This window comes from Carettochelys insculpta, chromosome 17 (genome assembly GCF_033958435.1).
Source record: "Carettochelys insculpta isolate YL-2023 chromosome 17, ASM3395843v1, whole genome shotgun sequence".
Lineage (NCBI taxonomy): Eukaryota > Metazoa > Chordata > Testudines > Carettochelyidae > Carettochelys > Carettochelys insculpta.
This window is the reverse complement of record NC_134153.1, coordinates 1,404,613-1,424,433: the sequence shown is the minus strand read 5'-3', so window position 1 is coordinate 1,424,433 and position 19,821 is coordinate 1,404,613. Positions and strand designations below refer to the sequence as shown.

The following is a 19,821-nucleotide window of genomic DNA, read 5'->3' as shown; positions in this document are numbered from 1 at the left end:
TGCCCTGCCCCCTCTGCCCCCCAGCCAGGGCTCTGCCAAGCCGACTCCCCCGGGAAGCCGTGCTCCAGGTGCAGGGGGCTGGGGGGTGGGTCTCACTGCTCCTAGGCTAGCCCAGCTCTCGCCAGCTCCCCCAACCCCTAGCCAGTCTCCAGGGCGTGTGGGGCCCCTGCCTAGCAGGACACCTCGCCCTGCGGCAGTGAATCTGGGCCCTCCCATCCCTGCAGGGCGGTGCTCGGCAGCAGCACAGGGGTGCAGGGCAGACGGCGCCGGGGGCAGCCCCAACCTGCCGGCACAAGCCGGGGGAGGTGGTGGCCAACCCCACAGGGATTAAAGGCGAAGCTTGGAGTAGCAGTTAGGTGTGTGGTACCTAGCGGCACTGAGAGCTCATCTCATCGGAGGTGAGTGAAGTCTCTGCTGTACAGCCTCAGGTGAGAGCCAGCTGGCCATTAGCTCACATGGTAGAGCACAGGGCTTCAGACCTAGGCTGGCCAGTTCTATCCCTAGGGCTGGCGCCGCGGGTCTGTCAGGGTTACCGGTGGTGTTTAACAGCACTGTGATAAGCTGCTGGCTCTTCCTGTGTGCTAGGAACCAAGGCCGGGGTTACTTATTAAGCCTGGGCCTGAAAGCTCTGGCTGTGTCATCTTACAGTAACTAGCACATTCCCTTCCCTGCCCACCTAGAGAAGCTGCACAGAGGCCTGCATGCTAGTGCCAGGGGCAGGGGCCTGGCATGCCCAGCCTAGTGCCCCTCCACGTGCAGCAGAGTAAGGCAGCCAGGGTGGTTTGCCTGGGGCAGTGCCAAGGAGCAGCAGGCTATTGGGGTTAGGAAAAGCCAACCAGCAGAGCGTGGGCGCCCCTTTGTGTTGCAGGGCTGCCTGGGACCCCGAGGAAACGTGGGACCTGCCCTGCCAGCCCCATCAGGTGTTCCTACTCAGAGGCCCCCCTGTGCCACAGCGACGGCGAGTGCCCCAGGCGGCAGAAGTGCTGCTATAGCAGGTGTCAGTTCCGCTGTGCGGACCCGGAGGAAGGTACTGTGGGGGCAGGCGGCACCGCTCAGGCCCAGCGCGGGGTGGAAACTCGACGACCGGGGCGGGGACTAGCAGCAGCCCTCACGCACTGGGGGTTGTACCAGGGCGGGTCGGTGTGGGGGACCAAGCGCCACTGCCGGCCTTTGAGCAGAGTGGTGAAGGCAGTGGCCCGGGTGACATTCTGGGGGGGCACTAGATACCCCTGGGGCCTGACCAGCTGGCCCATGAGAGGCAGCTAGCCACAAAAGGAAGGGCTGGGGGCTGAGGCCACCAGTGAAAGCCCCTAGTACTCCGAGCTCTCCTGGCTCCCATCTGCCTTCCCACCACCTCACCTCTCCACCCCGTGGCCCCTCATATTGCAGAGAAACCTGGCATGTGCCCAGCTGAGACAGCCGGGGGCGGCTCCCACCCCTGCCTCTTCCCCTGCTCCGAGGACCGGGACTGCCTGGGAAGTGAGAAATGCTGCCTCCTGAGCTGTGGGGCTGCCTGCCTGGAGCCAGTGCGGGGTAAGGGGCCTGGCCGCCCTGCAGGGCCCAACACGCGGACAGCTGAGCCAGTGGTGAGGGGCCAGGACCCCACTCCCCAGATGTGCCCGGCGGGACCCCAGCCTCCCAGCCGAGCCTGGGCTGCTGCTGCTGCTGCTTCCCTGGGTGGGATGCTGTGTCCACCAGGAGCCCTCAGCCGGCGTCCCAGAGGTGGCAGGTGCTAGGGACAGTGGCGGAGAGCAGAGGGGGCAGGCTCCATGGGGCTGGGGACAGAGACAGGAATCAGTGGGGAGGATGGGCTGAGCGGAGAGGGGCAGGAAACAGGACCCCAGGACAAAGCCCAGGCCGCAGGGCTTCCCATGTCCCAGCACCCACGCTGCCACTTTGGGGCAGGGCCTGGGGACACCTGGGAAAGGAGCGAGGCTGAAGCCATCGAGAGGGGGAGGTCAGGGCTCGTAGTGGGCAACGGCGGCAGGCTTGAGGCCCAACGGGGCAGGGCAGGAGCCTGGTCAAACTCCAAGTCCTCCCCAAGCCCTGTCGCAGGCGGGCTGGTGCAGGAAATACACCAGGGCTCTGCCCACAGGATGCCCCTGGCAGGGCCCAGCTTGTGGGAGTCCTGCTGGCGAGAGGGGCTCAGGCCCTGGGAGGCCGGCGGGTGGGAGCTGGCAGCCGAGGAGCCCGAGGGGGAAAGCAGAGAGGGCAGACACTGGGGAACCCGGGTCTCTCTCCCCTGGAGCTGGGACGCTCTGCCTGCACGTGCAGCTCACTGCCAGCTGCCCCGTGACTCTTCCCCGCCCAGAGAAGCCTGGCGAATGCCCGGCTGTCAAGCCAGGACAGGTCGGGATCTGTGTGGAGCAATGCCGCCACGACTACGACTGCCCGGGGTCCCAGAAGTGCTGTGGGAACGGCTGCGGCACCACATGCACCCCAGTGCCCCCCAAAGGTGAGAGCCACCGCTGCTGCTGGGGGGAGGCAGGGCCTGCAGGATCCCCCCCCACCACACACACCCAAGCGCCCTGGTCCTGGGGTGGGCTGAGCACTTTCCAGGATGGGGGCCCAGCAGCGCTGTGAGCACCACTTAGGTCTCCCTGGCGCCACCTAGCCGTGGGGTGAGCCAGAATCCTGGCCTGAGCCCCCGGCCGGTCTGTTCAGAGGCCACTCCTTCCTGCAGGGGTCCAAGGGCTGGCAGTGCTGCTGTGGGGCTAGTGGCTGCTCAGTTGCTTCAGGGCACCAGGAGCTGCCCTGCCCTGGTCAGCGTCCGGGGTCCTCAGGGATCCCTCCATGTCGTAGCCATTGCCTGCGACTGGGGCAGGGCCGGGAAACGGCTTTTGCTCCAGATGAGATGGGGCCATTCGACTGTCCGACTCGTGCATTGCACACTCCAGTGGGAGTGCAGCCAGCAGGGTGGGGCACCCAGCTCAGGCCACATGGGACTCACTGCTCATAGGGATGAGGGGTTAGGAAAACCAACTCGTCAAATAAAAGGCGCCTGCGCTCCTAAAGGATCAGCCCCCTGCCCAGGGCTCGTTACACCCCGGAGCTAGTCCAAAAATCTCGCTGGGGCAGACGGCTGGAATCTCAGCTCTAGAGCAAGGAGCGGGTGAGGACTGTTCCAGCTTCTGGATACCTGCACCCTTGCACCGAGCATGGTGCAGGCCCTCAGCACCGGTGGCGCAGCCTGCCGCTGTCAGCCGAGTCCCTGGAGCCTGGCCACAGCTTGGGTGGGCTGTTCCGTCCTTTCGTCCCTCTGGGGAACAGCAGCTCCACCCCTGGGGCTCAAGAGGATCACTGCAGGGGGCCTAAAAGGGGCAGTGCCAGGGGCAGTGAGACCCAGGCTGTGCCCACCCTTACATGGCCTTGCAGGGTACGGAGCTAAGGGCAATGCCGGGCAGGTCAGGGGCTGAGTGCCATGAACCAAGGGTGGAGCAGCAGACACGACACAGACATCAGAGCCCTTTCCAGTCCTGGCCTGGCCCACGTCTCTCAGGCACACCCTTCCCAGGCGCTTTGGCTGGTGCAGCCAGGTGCCCAGCCAGGGTCTCGCTGCCATGGGGCCGTTCCGTGTCACAGGGACCCCCACGTTTGCCCCGGCCGCCAACGAGGGGCTCAGTGGGAAGAGGTGCCGCAGTAGTCAGGACTGCCCAAAATCTGAGACGTGCTGCAGCCATCAGTGCCGCCAGGGCTGCCCCGCGCCGGCCCACGGTGAGTCTCCGCGCCCGGCTGGAGGTGGGGGAGCACCAGCTGGGGCAGCGACCGGCGGGCATGGCAGGCCTGGGGCGGGGGATGGCTGCCCAAGGGGCTCTGCTCTCTGTCTCTCCCGGTGGGTCCCTCTCCCTCCCCACGGAGGCGCTGAGGGCCCCTCAGGCTCTGACTGCCTCGGCGTGGAGCCACTCTGGCCCCCGCAGCCAAACCCGCTGCGCCCGCACCTGCATCTCCCTCTCGGCGGGGGGGACGTGGCAGGCAGCAGCACCGCGTGGGCAGCCTCCAGCGCGCCTCCGGCCCTTCTCTGGGCTCCGCACAGCGGCAGGCGGCCCAGGGCCGGTTCCCCCACCTCTCGCACGGGCTGTGCGCTGACTCGCCAGCTCCACCAGGCCTGGCGCATCTCCCTGCTGCAGAGACGGGCCCGGGCCTGGACCCCGGCCTCCCACCCCCCGACCCTGGCTTGGCCCAGGGCCGCGCCTTCTCCTTGCACCCTTCCCCGGCTGTGACCGCCCCGGCCTGTCTGCCCCAGGGAAGCCTGGCTTCTGCCCCGTGCTCAACGGCTTCTACATCAGCTACGAGTGCTGGACCGCCTGCCGCCACGACCGGGACTGCCCCGGGGCCCACAAGTGCTGCCTGCGCGGCTGCGACCACGAGTGCACCATGCCGTTGGAAGGTAGGAGGCGCTGCCGCCACTGCCCTGGCGGGCCGGGCCAAGCCCCCCTACCAGCGTCCGCCGAAGCGGAGGGGTGGCTCGGGAGCGAGGGCCGGTGGCGGGGCAGAGTCCACAGCCGGGGCTGCGTCTGCCTGGGGGTGCACGTGTCCCGCCAGCTCTCCCCAGGCCCTGCCCTGCCCCACCCCCCTCCCCAGGCACGCGCTCGTGTCTCTGCGGGGTGGGAGGCGGCGCCCAGGGCCGGGCACTCCGCTCCCGGCTGCCCCAGAGCACAGCACGGCGCCGGGGCCGGGTCACTGGCTATGGCCAGTGCAATGAATTGGGGGGGGGGCTCTGCTGCGCCCCACGCGAGGCCTCTCTTAGGGCCGCCTGGGCCCCACTCCTAGGGTGGTGGAGCCACCATCGCGGGGGCCGTGAGGAGTTGCCCTGGGCATCTGGAGCCTCCCCCCTCCGCCAGCAGTACAGCGCCGTGCGCAAGCCGGGGAAGCCCTGCGGGCGTGTTCGGGCAGCTGGGAGGTGCAGGCTGGCTTGTGCACAGGGCTGGCACATGGTGACAAGCCACACTCCTGGGACAGGTCCCAGAGCCACCCCGCCTGCAACCAGCCAGCCCCGGGGGCTTGGGCCCAGCCTGGCACAACAGCCCCGGACTGGGGGGGCATCGTGGCAGAGCAGCTACCAGCGGGGTCGGGCATGGGGCAGCGGCGATGGGGGGTCAGACGGAGAGACTGTCTGAGCGAGGGACTCAGGCCCAGAGCAGCAGCACACCAGGAGAGCCGGGGTGGAGCTGGCAGGCAGGGGCCTCCTCCCGTCACATGGCCCCCAGCGAGCCCCTCCCGCCTCTGCCTTGTGCTGTCAAGAGAAGCCCGGCGTCTGCCCCATGACCGACGGGAGAATGCACCTGTCCCCTCCGTGCGAGTCCTGCGCGGCGGACAAGGAGTGTCCTGGGAGCCAGAAGTGCTGTGACAGTGGCTGTGGCCGGACATGCCAGGCCCCGGAGAGAGGTAACCAGAGCGCAGGGGCTGCCAGGCTCTGTGACGAGGGAGGGGCGATTGCCCCCAGCCCAGCATTTCGAAGGGACCCGGAGCTTTGGCTGCTGCTGCCAACGTAGCAACGGTGCAGGCCGGAGCTCCGGGCCCCTTTGAATTGCTGCTGCTGCACGTGGCATTGCCCTGGGGCACCCCTCTCCAGCAGCCCCCAATCCCGCCCTCCCTTCTCTCGTCAGAGAAACCAGGTGCCTGCCCAAAACAGAAGCCCTGGCAAACCCTGGTGCCATGCAACGAGCGGGACAGCTGCCTGCACGACCGAGAGTGCCCCAAGCAGGAGAAGTGCTGCTTCGCCGGCTGTGCCATGCACTGCGTCCCGCCGTACAAAGGTAACCACCAGAGGGACCGACCCCCTCCACCCCCCATCTCCCGGGGCAGCCCGGCTGTGCGGGGGAGGAAGGAGCCTGTGCCAGGGCAGGGCAGCAGAGAGAGGGTGGATGGGGCTGCAGGAGCTTGGAGTGGGCACGTGGCTGCAGAGGGACGGTCTGGCTGGGCCCCTCCCCTTGGGCAGTTCTCATCAAAGGCTGAGATGGAGGGTTCATTGTCCCTCTTGTCCCCTCCCCTACCAGAGCATCCTGGTGCCTGTCCCCGGCCAAAGCCCTGCAGCAGCCCGAGGCAGCACCTCTCCAACTTGTGTCTGGATGACCACGTCTGCAAGCGGCACGAGAAGTGCTGTGACACGGGGTGCCGCCTCGAGTGTGTGGCCCTGCGCACAGGTAGGGGCACAGCGCCCTTCCCCTGGCTTTCCCTGGGCTCGGCGCGTGCCCAGCGATCTGGCATGGGGGCCACCTGCTGTGTTACAGGGCCACCGGACAAGGCTGGGAGTGTCACCAGGGGCTCATGCACGCACGAGTGCCGCAAGGATGAGGACTGTCCCCGAGGGCAAAAGTGCCAACGCCACGGCTGCAGCCATGTCTGCCAGGTGGTGCACCCAGGTGAGCTTAGCCCTGGAGCTGGGGGCAGAATGGGGTATGAAGCAGCAGGCACAGGGTCCAGTGGGGCCCCCTGCCAGGGAGAGGCACCTTGGTAGCTATGATGAATGGGACGAGGACTCTGGACATCTCTGCCAATCCGGGAGCTGAAGTGCCGGCGAGGGCTGGACCACAGGCAAGGCTCCTGCGGCGACTCCGGGAACGGGAGGGAAGCCGGAGTGCTGGCCAGGGTGACCATGTTTGGCTTCTCCAAAAAGGCCACCCCTGCGAGAGAGTGTATCTGTGAACAGCCCCAGGGCGCTGATGTACGCAACATCCTACCGATGCGACGACGGGAGCTGGCAGAGATGGACACAGACACATTCCCTCCCTCCCGGGGCGGCCTTTGCCTGAAATTGCAAGTCTGGTCCCCCTGGGGCTGAGTCCTTCCCCCAGTGGGAATGCTGGCGGAAACGCCGAGCCTGGCTTCCTGGCTCTGTTCATGTCTCTCTCGCTCTGCTGGTCATACGCAGACTACCAGTTACACACTGCTGCCAGTTCAAAAGCCACCCTGTTCCCTGGGCTCTGCTAGCTTCCTGCCAACACTCCGGCTTCCCTCTGGTTCCCGGAGCCGCTGCAGGAGCCCAGCCGGTGGTTCAGCCCTCGCTGCCATGTCGTGTCCCGGTATGGTGGAGACGTCCAGAGTCCAGCAGTCCCCCTCCCATTCTGTGCCGGCAGAGGGTGGGATAGGGCAGCCGTTGCTCCTGAGGATTTGCTACCCACGCTGAGATGAAGGTCCTGCCCTCAGCCCCAGGCCACAGCCTCGGAGCCCAACCCCGTGTGCTGACGCTGCAAGGGCTGACCCATCCTGCCTGCCTCACTCCCAGGGGAGCTCCTTCCAGTCTGGGGCCAGCCCCTGTGCTTGAACCTCATCCCAGGGCTTTAGGCTGGGTCAGGCTCTGAATGCCTTGTAGATGGGGCCTGGTACCTTCACTGGCGCAGGCCCCCCCGAGTGCAGTGCTCGGACCTTTCCAGCATGCGGGCAGGGTCCATCGCCCACAGGGCCCCATTCCCAGTGGGGCAGGGAATCGCGGGCACAACGCTGCTTTGTATTGCAGGCGTCTGCCCAAAGCCCCAGGGCTTAGGCACATGTTGGGACGAGTGCCATGCAGACGCAGACTGTCCTCGGGCACAGAAATGCTGCAGCAACGGTTGTGGCCATGTCTGCATGCCCGCCATCTTTGCAGGTGAATTGGCCTCTCCAGGGCTGTGCTCTGCCCTCGCGCAGGTTCTGGACTGGTGGGGCCAGGCCACGTGTGCTCAGCCCCATGGGGCCCTGCTCGGTACCATCCCACACCCTGGGAAATAACCCCGTCCCTCCTCTCCCCCCATGCATGGAGAGCTTTGCTGGCAGGGCGCCAGGTGCAACCCGGCCTGGGGGCAACTGCCAGCACATTCAGCTGATCCCACCGGCATCTCCCCTTTTTGGCGCCATGTTTGAGAGCGACTGCATTGACCCCAGCTGGCAGCGAGGGGTCCCGAGCAGGGCTGGAGGACCCCTTCTGAGATCTGCAGAGGGAAGTCAGCAGGAGGTCGGGGGTTATGGACACCGACAGCCGTGCAGCTCAGAGGGGGATGCCCAGCATGGGGGAGAGGCACTCACCTGTCTGGAAGGGGTCAGGCATCATACAGACGGGCACCCTTCTCCAGAGGGGCCATGGAGGGGTGTCTCTTTGTGCCAACTTGGCCCCTGGCTGGAAGCTGCTGAGGCAGTCTGAGCCAGCTCAGCTGTCAGCCGACCCTGGCTCCCTGGGTGCCCCCACACACCTGCCTTCATCTTGCTGGGTGGGCCATGCTGGCTGGCCAAGGCGAGAGCTCACCAGCATCCTTTCCTGCCTGGCAGGGTACTCCCAGCCTAGCCCCATCCATCTCGGGGGGAGGGGGAACCCCACTGGCTGGGCCCTTCCCACACCCAGCCCCTGGCCCGCCTCTCTTTGCTGCATCAGCCTGTGGCCCACCAGCCGCCTCTCTTTCTCCCACCACCCCATCAGTCAAAGAACTGGCTGGCTGCTCAGGGGCTGCCCAGGGCGCTGGGGGCAGGAGGGGCAGTTGGCAGTGGTCACTGTGCTCTGCACCAGCCCAGCCCTGGCTGCTCCCCTTACTCCCCGTCACAGTGCTCTTGGGAGCTGCTCCATGCAAGGGCCTGCCCAGGCTCTGCTGGGAGCTGGCACCAGGCCAGGTGTCCTCAGCAAGGCCCAGCCAATCAGAATGTACTGTAGGTAACAGCATCCCCAGGCAGCTCCTCCCCAGTGCCTGGTGCTGGGCTTGGCGAGGGCTACCCCACAGCTGAGCCAGCTGGGGTGGCCAGCTCCCACACACACCCCATTACAGGGCCCTCTGGTCTCCTCTGCTGCAGAGAAGCCTGGGACCTGCCCCCTGGAATCTGCTAAGTGCCACAGCGTGGACCCTTCTGAGTGTACCCATGACCACGACTGTGCTGAGTGGAAGAAGTGCTGCTTTAAGAAGTGTGCCATGCGCTGCCTGGAGCCCAAGAAAGGTGCCGCGTAGCAACTGAGCTCATGATGCTAGGGGCACAGGGCCAGCCGCGTGCCCATCCCTTGGGGGGAGGCCATGGCTCCCTGGCTGCAGCCGCGGACCGCTGCACCGGCCCCGGGGTCAGGGGCATTGTGCCCTGCTTTAAAGGACACAGCCAGCTACCGGGCTGCTTCCCAGCGTTTCCAATGGGACAGAGTGGCTGGGTACTGGCTGGGCTGAGCCCCTACTTGTAGCTGCCAGCACGGAGCCAGTCGGTTTGGGACTTGGGGCAGCAGAAAGCGGGGCAGGGAAAGGGTATGGTGCTCCTCCCAGGTCTCCAGTCTGTGCCCAAGCTTAGAGAAAACATGGCCCTCCGCCAGGCGTGAGCTCTGAGCTGGTTTATTTTTCAGCTGCTGAATAACGAACCACCAAGCCTAAGAGAGCTGCACCTTTACCACAGGAAGCCCTGTGTTGGAGCCCCTCATTTCCTCCCCAGCCCCTTCTCATCTACGGCAACTTCTGGTCTGCTCCAGATGGCCCAGCAATAAACTGAACACCAGCACCAGGCGTGACTCTGCTCCTCTGCGTGGGGCAGGCCAGCCACTCGCCAGCTGGGGTGCGCGATGGGGCAGGGCTGCAAAGGTGCCTTTTCCTCAGATCCCCCTTGGAACTGCAGAGCAGGGCCCCCTCCACAGAGTGCCTGAGACCCGATGTCCCTGCGGTGGGGTCGCCCAGTGCTGCCGAGCTGGCGGTGCAGAGCGGGGCACGGGGGCTGTTATTCACACTGAAGTCAAGCCACAGGCTGGCTCTGCCCCCTCCATGCATCCCACCCCTCCCTGGGGTGTTCCAGCATAGCCCTCTCCCCCAGCACCCTCTGCTCCGAGGCCTCATTCCCTTGGCTCCCAGCTGGACATGACCAGCCTCAGGGCCGAGCCAGCAAACACAGCAGGGCACCAGCTCAGGGCTGCCCATGGGACCCCCCTACTCCCGAGCTCCCCTGGAAGCATCGCGCCAGGCTGCTGCAGCCAGCTGCCCTAGCTCCGGCTCACGGCTGGTGAAGGCGCCCCCCCCGGAGAGGCGATGACCCCTCCCTGTGCGCCCAGCAGAGGTGCCCGGGGCCACCCAGCTGATCCGCAGAGCGCCCCCGGCTGCGGGTGGGGCACAGAACAAAGTTTCACAGATGGAAGAGGAACAGCAGTTCTCGTGGGCAAGGGGGCAGCTGCCCCCAGCAGTGAGCAGGGCTGGGTGCTCCGTCACCTTCCCTGCTGCCCCCAACCCGCCGCCGGCGCTGAGGACATGCTTCAGAAAGCCCCTTCCCCTCCTTCCTGCCGCTCTCCCTGCGGCACCGAGCTGCAGCGCTGGGCTCTGCGTGCCTCTCCGGCTCCTGCGAAACCCAGCCGCTCCCCCCAAAGTGCTCCACTCAGCCAGGGGAGTGGGGACGGGACGCCCGGGGGGCGCAGGGGGTGAGGGGCGGGACGGCCGGGGGGGCTGGGGGTGATGGCGGGAGGGGCGGGACAGCGGGGGGGGCTGGGGGCGAGGGGTGGGGGTGCTGTGGATGAGGGGCTGGGGGCGAGGGGCGGGGGTGCTGTGGGTGAGGGGCTGGGGGTGGGATGGCCAGGGGAGATGGGGGTGAGGGGCGGGGTTGCTGGGGGTGAGGGGCTAGGGGTGGGACAGCGGGGGGACTGGGGGGAGGGGCTGGGGGGAGCGAGTGGCAGGACAGCGGGGGGCTGGGGGGAGGGGCTGGGGGGGAGCGAGGGGCGGGATGGCCGCGGGTGCTGGGGGCAGGACAGCCGGGGGGGTCTCGCACAGAACGGGGCTGGGGACCTCATGCAGAAGCAGAGTCCGGGTGCAAGCCGGGGCCGTGGGGCCCCAGGCCCCCGCTAAAGGTGTCCCTCCACACGGCTGCTTTTCAGGCCACGAAGTCCCCCTGCTCCTGAGCGCTGAGCCCAGAGCCCCGGGCGCCCCACCCGGGCAGGTCTCCCCGGCACTGGGCAGCAGGGCGCCGGAGGTCCCCGACGCGGAGCAGCGCCGCCGCTGGGGGCGAGGGGCTGGGAGGGGCCGCGTTGGGCCGCTCTGCCCTGTCCAAGGGCTGCGGGGGGTGGCCGCACCCCGGAGCCCCGGTGCAGGGTGGGGGCGGGGGAGACGCGTCCTGCACACGTGTGAGCTGCAGCTCAGCACCCTGTAAGCAAACCAGCTTGGCTGCCCCACGCCCCGTGCGGCGCGGGTGGGGGGCAGGGTGAGGCTGGCGGGCAGGCAGGCCCGGCACTTGCCTGGCCCTTTCCAGGGACAGATGGTTTCCGCTGGCGCTGACAGTTCAGGGAGGTGCCCCCCACGTCTGGAACATTTGCTGCTGCTGTGCCAGTGAGGAGGCCCCAGACCCTGCCCCAAGGAGACCGGGGTGGGGGACAGTTTATTTTTGGCAGAGTGGTTGGTGAAGGCTCCCCTGGATCAGCATTAAGCAACAGGAGAGACACCCCTGCCGCAGACAGGGAAACCGAGGCACAGACCTGCCTGGTGTCTCAGTGCACAGGTTAGAACCCAGGTCTCCTGCTCCCACCCCACTGGCCTTCCCTGGGTGGGGGGGCGGGGGCGGGACAGGGCTGGCCCAGCTGGTAGGAATGGGCAGTTTGGATGAAGATGAGCCTGGAGAGTGACAGAGCCGTCAGCCATGGGCGAGACTCAAACACACACACGACAGTCCCAAACAACAAGCTGCTGCTCCCGAAGCAGCCGCTCTTCAGGCTTTTCTGCAGAGCCTGGGCGTTAAGGGCGCTCCAAGTCTCGCGCTCCCGGCTGGCCTCTCCCAGCTGGGCCTTCCAGGACAGCAGGTGCCGAGCAGCAGGTGGGGGCTGGGGGATCGTGCTGAGCCTGCTGCGTTGTGGGCCTTGGCAGGAGACAATCCTGCCCTCATGCTGGGCTGCCCACTCCTACCACCTGTGTGCCTGGAGTCCCATGTGCCCCTGCTGCTCCTGCAACCAGCCGGCGGCTTTCTCCTCTCCCAAGCAAATGGTTCAGCTTTGAGGGGCATTTGGCCACTAGCCCCCCCACACTGCCTTACAGAGCCAGCCGGGCGCCCCGGGCCGGGAGAGCAGTCTCCGTTCCTGCCTGCCCATGTCTGCGGCTAGTGAATGGCAGTGAGGCTGGGGCAGGCTCTGCACGTGGGATGCCAGGCAGGCGCCTTCTAGCAGACTGTCCGGGGAACTCAGATGGGGGGCTCGTAGGCAGGGAGAGTCGCCCCCCCCAGTGCGCAGGACGCTGGTCGCCGGGCAGGAAGAGCAGCTTCCGTTCGGCTCCGCACGCCAGGCTGAGCTAGGCAATGCCTGCAAGGGAAAGGCAATGCAGTCAGGCCTGGAGTGTCAGAGGACCATCCCCCCAGCTCACTCCAGAGGTGGGGTCTCCACCCAGAGCCTCACGCCCCAACGCCTTCGGGGGCCCTGGGCTGCGCGCTCCATTTACCGAGGTGTCCGCAGGCCTTCTGACACTCCTCCCTTGTCTCAAAGTTGTTCATGTTGCCGCCGCAGCCGCCGTACACGAACTCCTGGCAGGCCTGGCTGGACAGGTTGTAGAAGAAGCGCCGGAACCGGGCTTTGCAAAACCCACACACAGGCGGCAGGCAGCAGAGATCTGCAGAGCAAAGGGGCGTGAGCTGGGGGAGGCAGAGGGGCGCGCACCAGCTGCCGCTGCCTCCAGCACCCTTGGCAAGGGGGGCTCTCAGAGGGGCCTGGGGCGTGGGGTAGGGCACAGACCCCTTGTCACCTGACACCCTGCCCACAGAAGGCCTACGGGCCTCTGTCCGAGGAGCCCATGGAGGAATACACAAACTACAGCATCTGCTCAAGACGGTCCCTATAAAAACACAGGAACAGATTTACACAGACACACCCCTTGAACCCAAACCAGGTTTCTTCTACCTGCTACCCAAGATCCATAAACCTGGGAATCCCGGAAGCCCCATCATCTCAGGCATTGGCACTCTCACCACAGCATTGTCTGGATATGTTGACTCTCTACTTGTGCTACCAGCACCCCCAGCTTTCTTCGAGATACCACCGACTGCCTCAGGAGACTACACTCCATTGGTGACCTTCCTGGAAACACCATCCTGGCCACCGTGGACGTAGAGGCCCTTTACACCAATAACCCACATGAAGATGGACTCCAAGCTGATAAGAACATTATCCCTGATGAGACCGAGGCACAAATGGTGGCGGAGCTTTGTGACTTTGTCCTCACCCACAACTATTGCAGATCTGGGGACAAATTATACCTTCAAATCAGTGGCACTGCTATGGGCACCCGCACGGCCCCACAGTTTGCCAACGTTTTTATGGCTGACCTGGAACAACGCTTCCTCAGTTCTCGTCCCCTGGTGCCCTTCCTCTACCTGCGCTACATTGATTTCATCTTCACCATCTGGACCCATGGGAAGGAGGCTCTTGAAGAGTTCCACCGTGATTTCAACAGTTTCCACCCCACCATCAACCTTAGCCTGGACCAGTCCGCACAAGAGACCCACTTCCTGGACACTACTGTGCAGATAAGTGACAGTCACATAAATACCACCCTATACCGAAAACCCACAGACCGCTATGCTTATCTACACGCCTCCAGCTTCCATCCAGAGCGCACGACACGATCCCTTGTTTACAGCCAGGCACTGAGGTACAACAGTATTAGCTCTGATCCATCAGAGAGAGACAAACACCTACAAGACCTTTACCAAGCTCGCCTCAAACTACAATTCCCACCTAAGGAAGTGAGGAAACAGATTGACAGAGCCAGATGGGTACCCAGAAGCCACCTGCTACAAGACAGGCCTCACAAGGAAAACAAGAGAACACCACTGACCATCACATACAGCCCCCACCTAAGGCTTCTCCAGCTCATCATCAGTGATCTGCAACCCATCCTGAACAATGATCTTTCACTCTCACAGGCCTTGGGAGGCCGGCCTGTCCTCACCTACAGACAGCCTGCCAACCTGATACAAATCCTCACCAGCCACTACAAATCACAAACCAGTCACTCTAGGCCTGGACCCAGCCCCTGCAACAGTCCTCGCTGCCAACTCTGCTCACGTATCTACACCAGTGACATCATCACAGGACCTAACACCAACTATACCATCAGGGGCTCCTTAACCTGCATATCTACTAATACAATATATGCCACCATGTGCCAGCAATGCCCCACTGCAATTTACATTGGCCAAACTGGACAGTCTCTCTGTAAAATAATAAACAGACATAAATCAGACTTCAGGAACGATAATGTACAGAGCCTGTGGGGGGAACACTTCAATCTCCCTGAACACTCAGTAGCAGATTTAAGGGTGACAGTTCTGAAACAAAAAAATTTAAAAAATCAGATGGAGAGAGAAATCTCTGAGCTGTAATTTATTTGCAAATTTGACTCCATTAACCAATGATGAAACAGAGACTGGGAGTGGCTCGCAGCTTACAAAACCAGCTTCTCTGCCCTGGGCATTAATATCTCCCCATTAGACTCTGACAAAGGCTCACATCCCCTTGTCTGATCTGACTTGTTTTTTCCTCTTTTGATAATGACTGTTGATACTGGGCCATCTCCACCTTCCTGAATAGACCTTGCCAGCTCTGGCCCACTCTCTTACTGGGACCCCACTCTTTAAATACCCCTCTGAAACTACCCTCCCACTCATGCATCTGACGAAGCAGGTCTTTGCCCACAAAAGCTTATGCCCCAAAATATCTGTTAGTCTATAAGGTGCCACAGGACTTCTTGTTGCCCACAGAAGGTCACACCCAGCATCAAGTGTGCCCTGTCTTCCACACTCCCCAGCCCAGCTTCACAGATCAGCCTCCCCTGGCCTCCTGCCTCTTGCCAGTTCCCCACCCACACAGGCTGGGCTTCCTGACACCAGAGACCTGTCGCCGCCCTGATGGCGAAGCCCTGAGCCAGCCCTACTGCTGCTCGCGCTGCCAGCCCCAGAGGGAGCCAGTAACACCTGTTAGTGCACAGTCACGATGTGCTGGGATGCCAGGGTGGGGCTGCCACTGAGGAATGCGGTGGAGCTAGGTAATGACTCGCCAGCAGGACCTGTCTGAGCAGTGCTGGCTGCAGGTGGGGGAGAGATACTTCAGCTGCTCGGAGCACGAACTGCTTCGCCCCATGGGCCAGGCCCGACTAGTCAGTGACCACAAACTGTCAGACCCTCCACACCACCCCTGGCCCTGCAGGTGAGTGCAGCCCATGCTACAGGGAGGGTGGTGTGAGGCACCCACAGGCACAGTGCCATGGCCACGCCTGCGAAAGCCCATGCGGTGACAGTGCCACGGCCACGCCTGCAAAAGCCCCCACGGCCACAGTGCCACGGCCACGCCTGCGAAAGCCCATGCGGTGACAGTGCCACGGCCACGCCTGCGAAAGCCCATGCGGTGACAGTGCCACGACCACGCCTGCAAAAGCCCATGCGGTCGCACTGCCAAGGCCATGCTTACAAAACACCCCACGGCCACAGTGCCACGGCCACGCCTGCGAAAGCCCATGCGGTGACAGTGCCACGGCCACGCCTGCAAAAGCCCATGCGGTGACAGTGCCACGACCACGCCTGCGAAAGCCCCCACGGCCACAGTGCCACGGCCACGCCTGCGAAAGCCCATGCGGTGACAGTGCCACGACCACGCCTGCGAAAGCCCCCACGGCCACAGTGCCACGGCCACGCCTGCGAAAGCCCATGCGGTCACAGTGCCACGGCCATGCCTGCGAAAGCCCATGCGGTGACAGTGCCACGGCCATGCCTGCGAAAGCCCCCACGGCCACAGTGCCACGGCCACGCCAGCGAAAGCCCATGCGGTGACAGTGCCACGGCCACACCTGCAAAAGCCCATGCGGTCACAGTGCCACGGCCACGCCTGCGAAAGCCCCCACGGCCACAGTGCCACGACCACGCCTGTGAAAGCCCATGCGGTCACACTGCCAAGGCCATGCTTACAAAACACCCCACGGCCACAGTGCTACGGCCACACCTGCGAAAGCCCCCATGGTCACAGTGCCATGGCCATACCTGCAAAACACCCCGTGGTCAGCGCCACGGCCACGCCTGTGAATACCCCACGGTCACAGTGCCACAGTCACACTGCAAAAGCCCCTGCGGCCACAACACCAAGGCTGCAAAAAGGCATCTTTGAGATTCAGGACAACTCAAAACTGAGCCCATCTCCCTCCTTCCCCGCATGGCCCGGGCTGCTCCCCAGCTCTGTATGGCAGAGCAAGCCCAGCTCCAGTCCCCCTGCATGCAGCACGAGGCCAGCACACATCCATGCAGGGCGGGGTGGAAACTGGTGCCGGCTGGGCTTGTGTCCACATGACCGCACGAGCAGCCACACTGGCTCAGACCGATGGTCCCCCTCGCCCAGCGTCCCACCTCCCGATGCCAGGTGCCCCAGAGGGCATGACTAGAACGAGCAAGCGCCACATGATCCCTCCTGTCACCCATTCCAGCCCTGCCCTGCGCATTAGCTGCCCGGCCACCGCACCGTGCCCTGCGCCATGCCAAGGGGGGGCTGCCTGCCGGCCAAGCCCCTCCAGTGCCCTAGCCTCAGCCCACCCCTCCCTGCCCTGCCTGACCCAGGGCTGGCACACACACACCCCTCTATGTTCTGCCTGCGCCAGTGTTCCCATGTGAGCCAGCGAGAGCACAGGGTCCGGGGCAGGGCGCAGGCTGGTGGTCTCAGGGCTCCCCAGGTTCACACTGGCTCAGCCCAGCTCCCTGGGGCCAGGCCAGGATGCCCATACCTGTCACTGCCATCTGGCAGGTGTAGCCGCACTCGTCTGGGCAGCACTTGGTGGTGCCGGGGCAGTCGTTGTCAGTCCAGCAGGTGGAACAGTTGTTCTCCAGGCAGCTGGCACACTTCTCCCCATCGAAGATGTTCCCCAGCGGGGCCACCTTGTAGCAGTACCCAGGCTTGCCTGCAGAGAGAGGGGTCAGCATGCTGCCAGGGGCCTGCACAGAAGGGGAGGGGAGGGCTACATGGGGCCATCCCCAGGTGGGCTAGCCCCACCCCCTGCACAGCCCCTGCGCAGGCAGCACCCACCAGGAACCCAGGCCCCGTTGCCACACCCCTGCTCCCGGAGGGGGAGTTTGTCCTGGGCTGATCGCCCCAAGGTGCCACCCAGCGCTGCCAGTACCCACCGTGCTCCACGCTTGGGCCTTCGCCAGGCGCTGGGGGCAGCTGTGCCCACAGCACAAGCAGGGCCCCGAGGAGCACCAGGCCTGCTGGCGTCATGGTGCTGCAGTGCCGGGGCAGCGCAAGGCGGGGCAGCGCAGGGCAGCTTTAAGCTGCGGGGCGAGCGGGGCTGATGGAGTAGAGGGAGGGGCCGGCTCGCAGGCAGCCTGTCTGGTCTTGTCGGAGTCTGACGCTCAGCTAATTCCATTCCACTGTAAGCAGACCCAGGCACCCGCCCCGCCCTGCCCCGCCCACCAAGGTGGGTCTCCCAGCCTGGTGCCGCCACCTGGGCTAAGGTGAAGCTCTCCCTGAGCCGGGGAGAACTGAGACTGTGTTGCACCGTGCCTTGCGACTGGGCTGTACGGCCCCAGGGCTGCGGGGAGGGAAGGAGGGTGCCCACCCAGCCGCAGTGCCCCAGTTACCTCCCGGGACCCTGTGCATGAGCCCCACAAAGGGGCGCAAGGGAGCAGGTCCACCGGGCAGACACCAGCACCGGTTTGGGCTCAAAGCAACAGGGTGACCTCTCCCCTGCCCCACCGTCTGGGCACCAGGAGAACAGTCCGTGGGGCATAAGGGGACAGGCTGCCCAGCACCATGGGCCCATTCCCTGAGGGATGCAGAGTTGATATGTACGAGGCGGGACAGCTGGCTGCCCCTAGTCCACACCGTGGGCAGGTCCCAGCAGGCGCTGCAAAGGGAGTGCTGGGGAGGTGCAGTGGGCAAGAGCCAGGACTGAAAGGGAATGGCCCTTTATTCTATAGCACTGGGCTGGGCAGGAGGCCAAGGCTCCGTCAACCTGCCCAGAACTTGGGCACCAGGCACCGAAAACAAGGAGCAAGCTGGGAGCCGCCCTGCATCCACATCCCTGCGCTCACATGCCCTGTGGGAGGCTGTCATGTGCTGTGCCTCCGCTTCCTGACTGCAGGGAGGGGAGGAAAGTGGGTAAAGGACAGGAGCCAGGCCAGCTGCAAAGCCATCCCCAGGCCTGTCCTCACGTCCCCAGAGCCCAGAGCAGGCCTTTGCTTCCAGGGGTGGCACAGCCAACTGTCTCTGCCTGGGCCCCAGGAGTGTTCCCTGAGCCCATCTTCCTCTCTGCCTGAGCCCTCAGCTGTGCCGGGTTCCTCCCAGAGCGCAGCTGTGTCACAGACACTGGGGAGAGGTCCCAGCCAGCCATTCCACCCACTCCTCTCCCAGAATAGCTAGCTCCCAATTAGTGTGGGTGGGGCAGAACCTGGCACTGTCTGGGGACAGGGCTTGTTTACAGGTGCCGGCCCTGAAACTGCAGCCAAGCCTGCAGCAGCGTGATGCAAGCACAAAGCATTCGGCTGTTTCCCTGGACGGGCCCTGGGGAACAGCCTCTGTTTGTGGTATGTAGGCTACTGATGCAATCGCAGTTGTGCTGACTGTGTGCGGAGGAGGTGGACGTTTGCGCACCCAGACAGATTGCAAACCGACTCCAAGGCTCACCCATGCTCTGTTCCTGGGGGAGCACTGAGTCAGGTGCAGATGGGACTGTGGAGGTCGCACGTTGGAGCAATAATAGTCGTTACAACCAGTCACAAGAAATGTTTACTTGTCCAACCTGGGAACTTGCTTCCACAACATACTGCTGCAGCCAAGAGCTTCACAGGCTGCAAAGAAGGGGTGATGTATTTCTGTGGCTAAGGCAAATACCCCAGGTTACATTCAATAGGCTCATGTCCCAGCCCCACTTAGGGCAGTTAGCCAGCCGGGGGCTAGCAGGCACGAGGCAGATCCTTGCATGGCTTATTGCACCATAAGTCCCACTGCAGGATTCCTCCTACCTTCCTCTAGCCAACTGGGTCCAGCGAGTGTAACTGGAGCTGTTGATCTGGGCAGCCAGGACCCAGCGTCATGGACAGTAAATGTGGCCGGGGGTCTGGGCTTATGAGTGGCTCTCGCGCTCCTTGGGCTGCGGGCTCTGCTGTGCCAGCTGTCTGGGCAGAGCTGGGGCAGCACAGGGGAGAGCACCCGCAGCCGGACGCCCTGCGCCAGCGGGGCCTGGTGTGTCCAGCTGTGCTGGCCGCCTCGCTCCCCAGAGGCCGTGCTCAGGTGTGCTCGGCAGGCATGGAGCAAAATACACCTGCTGCATCGCTGCCACCCCAGCCCAGCCGGGCCATCGCCTGCGAAAGGACGGCACCTACAAGGGGTGGGGGGAGGGACGCCCGGCTGGCTGCACGCGGGTGTGGGGGAAGGGGACGTACGGCTGGCTGCACGCGGGTGTGAGGGGAGGGACGTACGGCTGGCTGCACGCGGGTGTGAGGGGAGGGACGTACGGCTGGCTGCACGCGGGTGTGGGGGAAGGGGACGCCCGGCTGGCTGCACGCGGGTGTGGGGGAAGGGGACATACGGCTGGCTGCACGCGGGTGTGAGGGGAGGGACGTACGGCTGGCTGTACGCAGGTGTGGGGGAAGGGGACGTACGGCTGGCTGTACGCGGGTGTGGGGGAAGGGGACGCCCGGCTGGCTGCACGCGGGTGTGGGGGAAGGGGACGTACGGCTGGCTGCACGCGGGTGTGAGGGGAGGGACGTACGGCTGGCTGCACGCGGGTGTGAGGGGAGGGACGTATGGCTGGCTGCACGCAGGGTGAGGAGAGAAGAGCCAATAAGGGCTGTTGGACATGTGCCACCTGTAGCAAAGACCTGCCCACTCACTTGTGTGGGCAACTTTATAGTCCTGCATCCTTCCAGCCCTGTGTCAAAGCCTTGTTGGCCTCTCCC

At 64.6% G+C, this 19,821-nt stretch overlaps 2 protein-coding genes across 2 annotated transcripts; one reads left to right on the top strand and one right to left on the bottom strand.

The window, feature by feature from the left end:
- The first annotated feature begins 863 nt into the window (after nt 1-863).
- On the top strand, nt 864-4,220 carry LOC142022372 (uncharacterized). The gene is made up of 5 exons (XM_075012138.1): nt 864-1,027; nt 1,390-1,533; nt 2,312-2,455; nt 3,583-3,714; nt 3,859-4,220. The coding sequence occupies exons 2-5, from the start codon at nt 1,401-1,403 to the stop codon at nt 4,218-4,220; spliced, it is 771 nt and encodes a 256-aa protein (XP_074868239.1). The 5' UTR covers nt 864-1,027; nt 1,390-1,400.
- Nucleotides 4,221-11,235: 7,015 nt separating this feature from the next.
- Nucleotides 11,236-17,166, bottom strand: LOC142022290 (eppin-like). The gene is made up of 4 exons (XM_075011986.1): nt 17,047-17,166; nt 16,650-16,823; nt 12,330-12,497; nt 11,236-12,193 (listed from the first exon to the last, which is right to left on the bottom strand). The coding sequence occupies exons 1-4, from the start codon at nt 17,138-17,140 to the stop codon at nt 12,183-12,185; spliced, it is 447 nt and encodes a 148-aa protein (XP_074868087.1). The 5' UTR covers nt 17,141-17,166; the 3' UTR covers nt 11,236-12,182.
- Between the last annotated feature and the right edge of the window lie 2,655 nt (nt 17,167-19,821).

Bases quoted from the DNA above. Each gene is read 5' to 3' on its own strand.
- LOC142022372 (XM_075012138.1), top strand. From the start codon at position 1,401: ATGTGCCCAGCTGAGACAGCCGGGGGCGGCTCCCACCCCTGCCTCTTC. The intron at 1,534-2,311 runs GTAAGGGGCCTG...TTCCCCGCCCAG, and splicing joins CTGCCTGGAGCCAGTGCGGG to AGAAGCCTGGCGAATGCCCG. The intron at 3,715-3,858 runs GTGAGTCTCCGC...CTCCCCACGGAG, and splicing joins CTGCCCCGCGCCGGCCCACG to GCGCTGAGGGCCCCTCAGGC.
- LOC142022290 (XM_075011986.1), bottom strand. From the start codon at position 17,140: ATGACGCCAGCAGGCCTGGTGCTCCTCGGGGCCCTGCTTGTGCTGTGG. The intron at 16,824-17,046 runs GTGGGTACTGGC...CTCTCTCTGCAG, and splicing joins AGGCCCAAGCGTGGAGCACG to GCAAGCCTGGGTACTGCTAC. The intron at 12,498-16,649 runs GTATGGGCATCC...TTTGCTCTGCAG, and splicing joins CTGCCAGATGGCAGTGACAG to ATCTCTGCTGCCTGCCGCCT.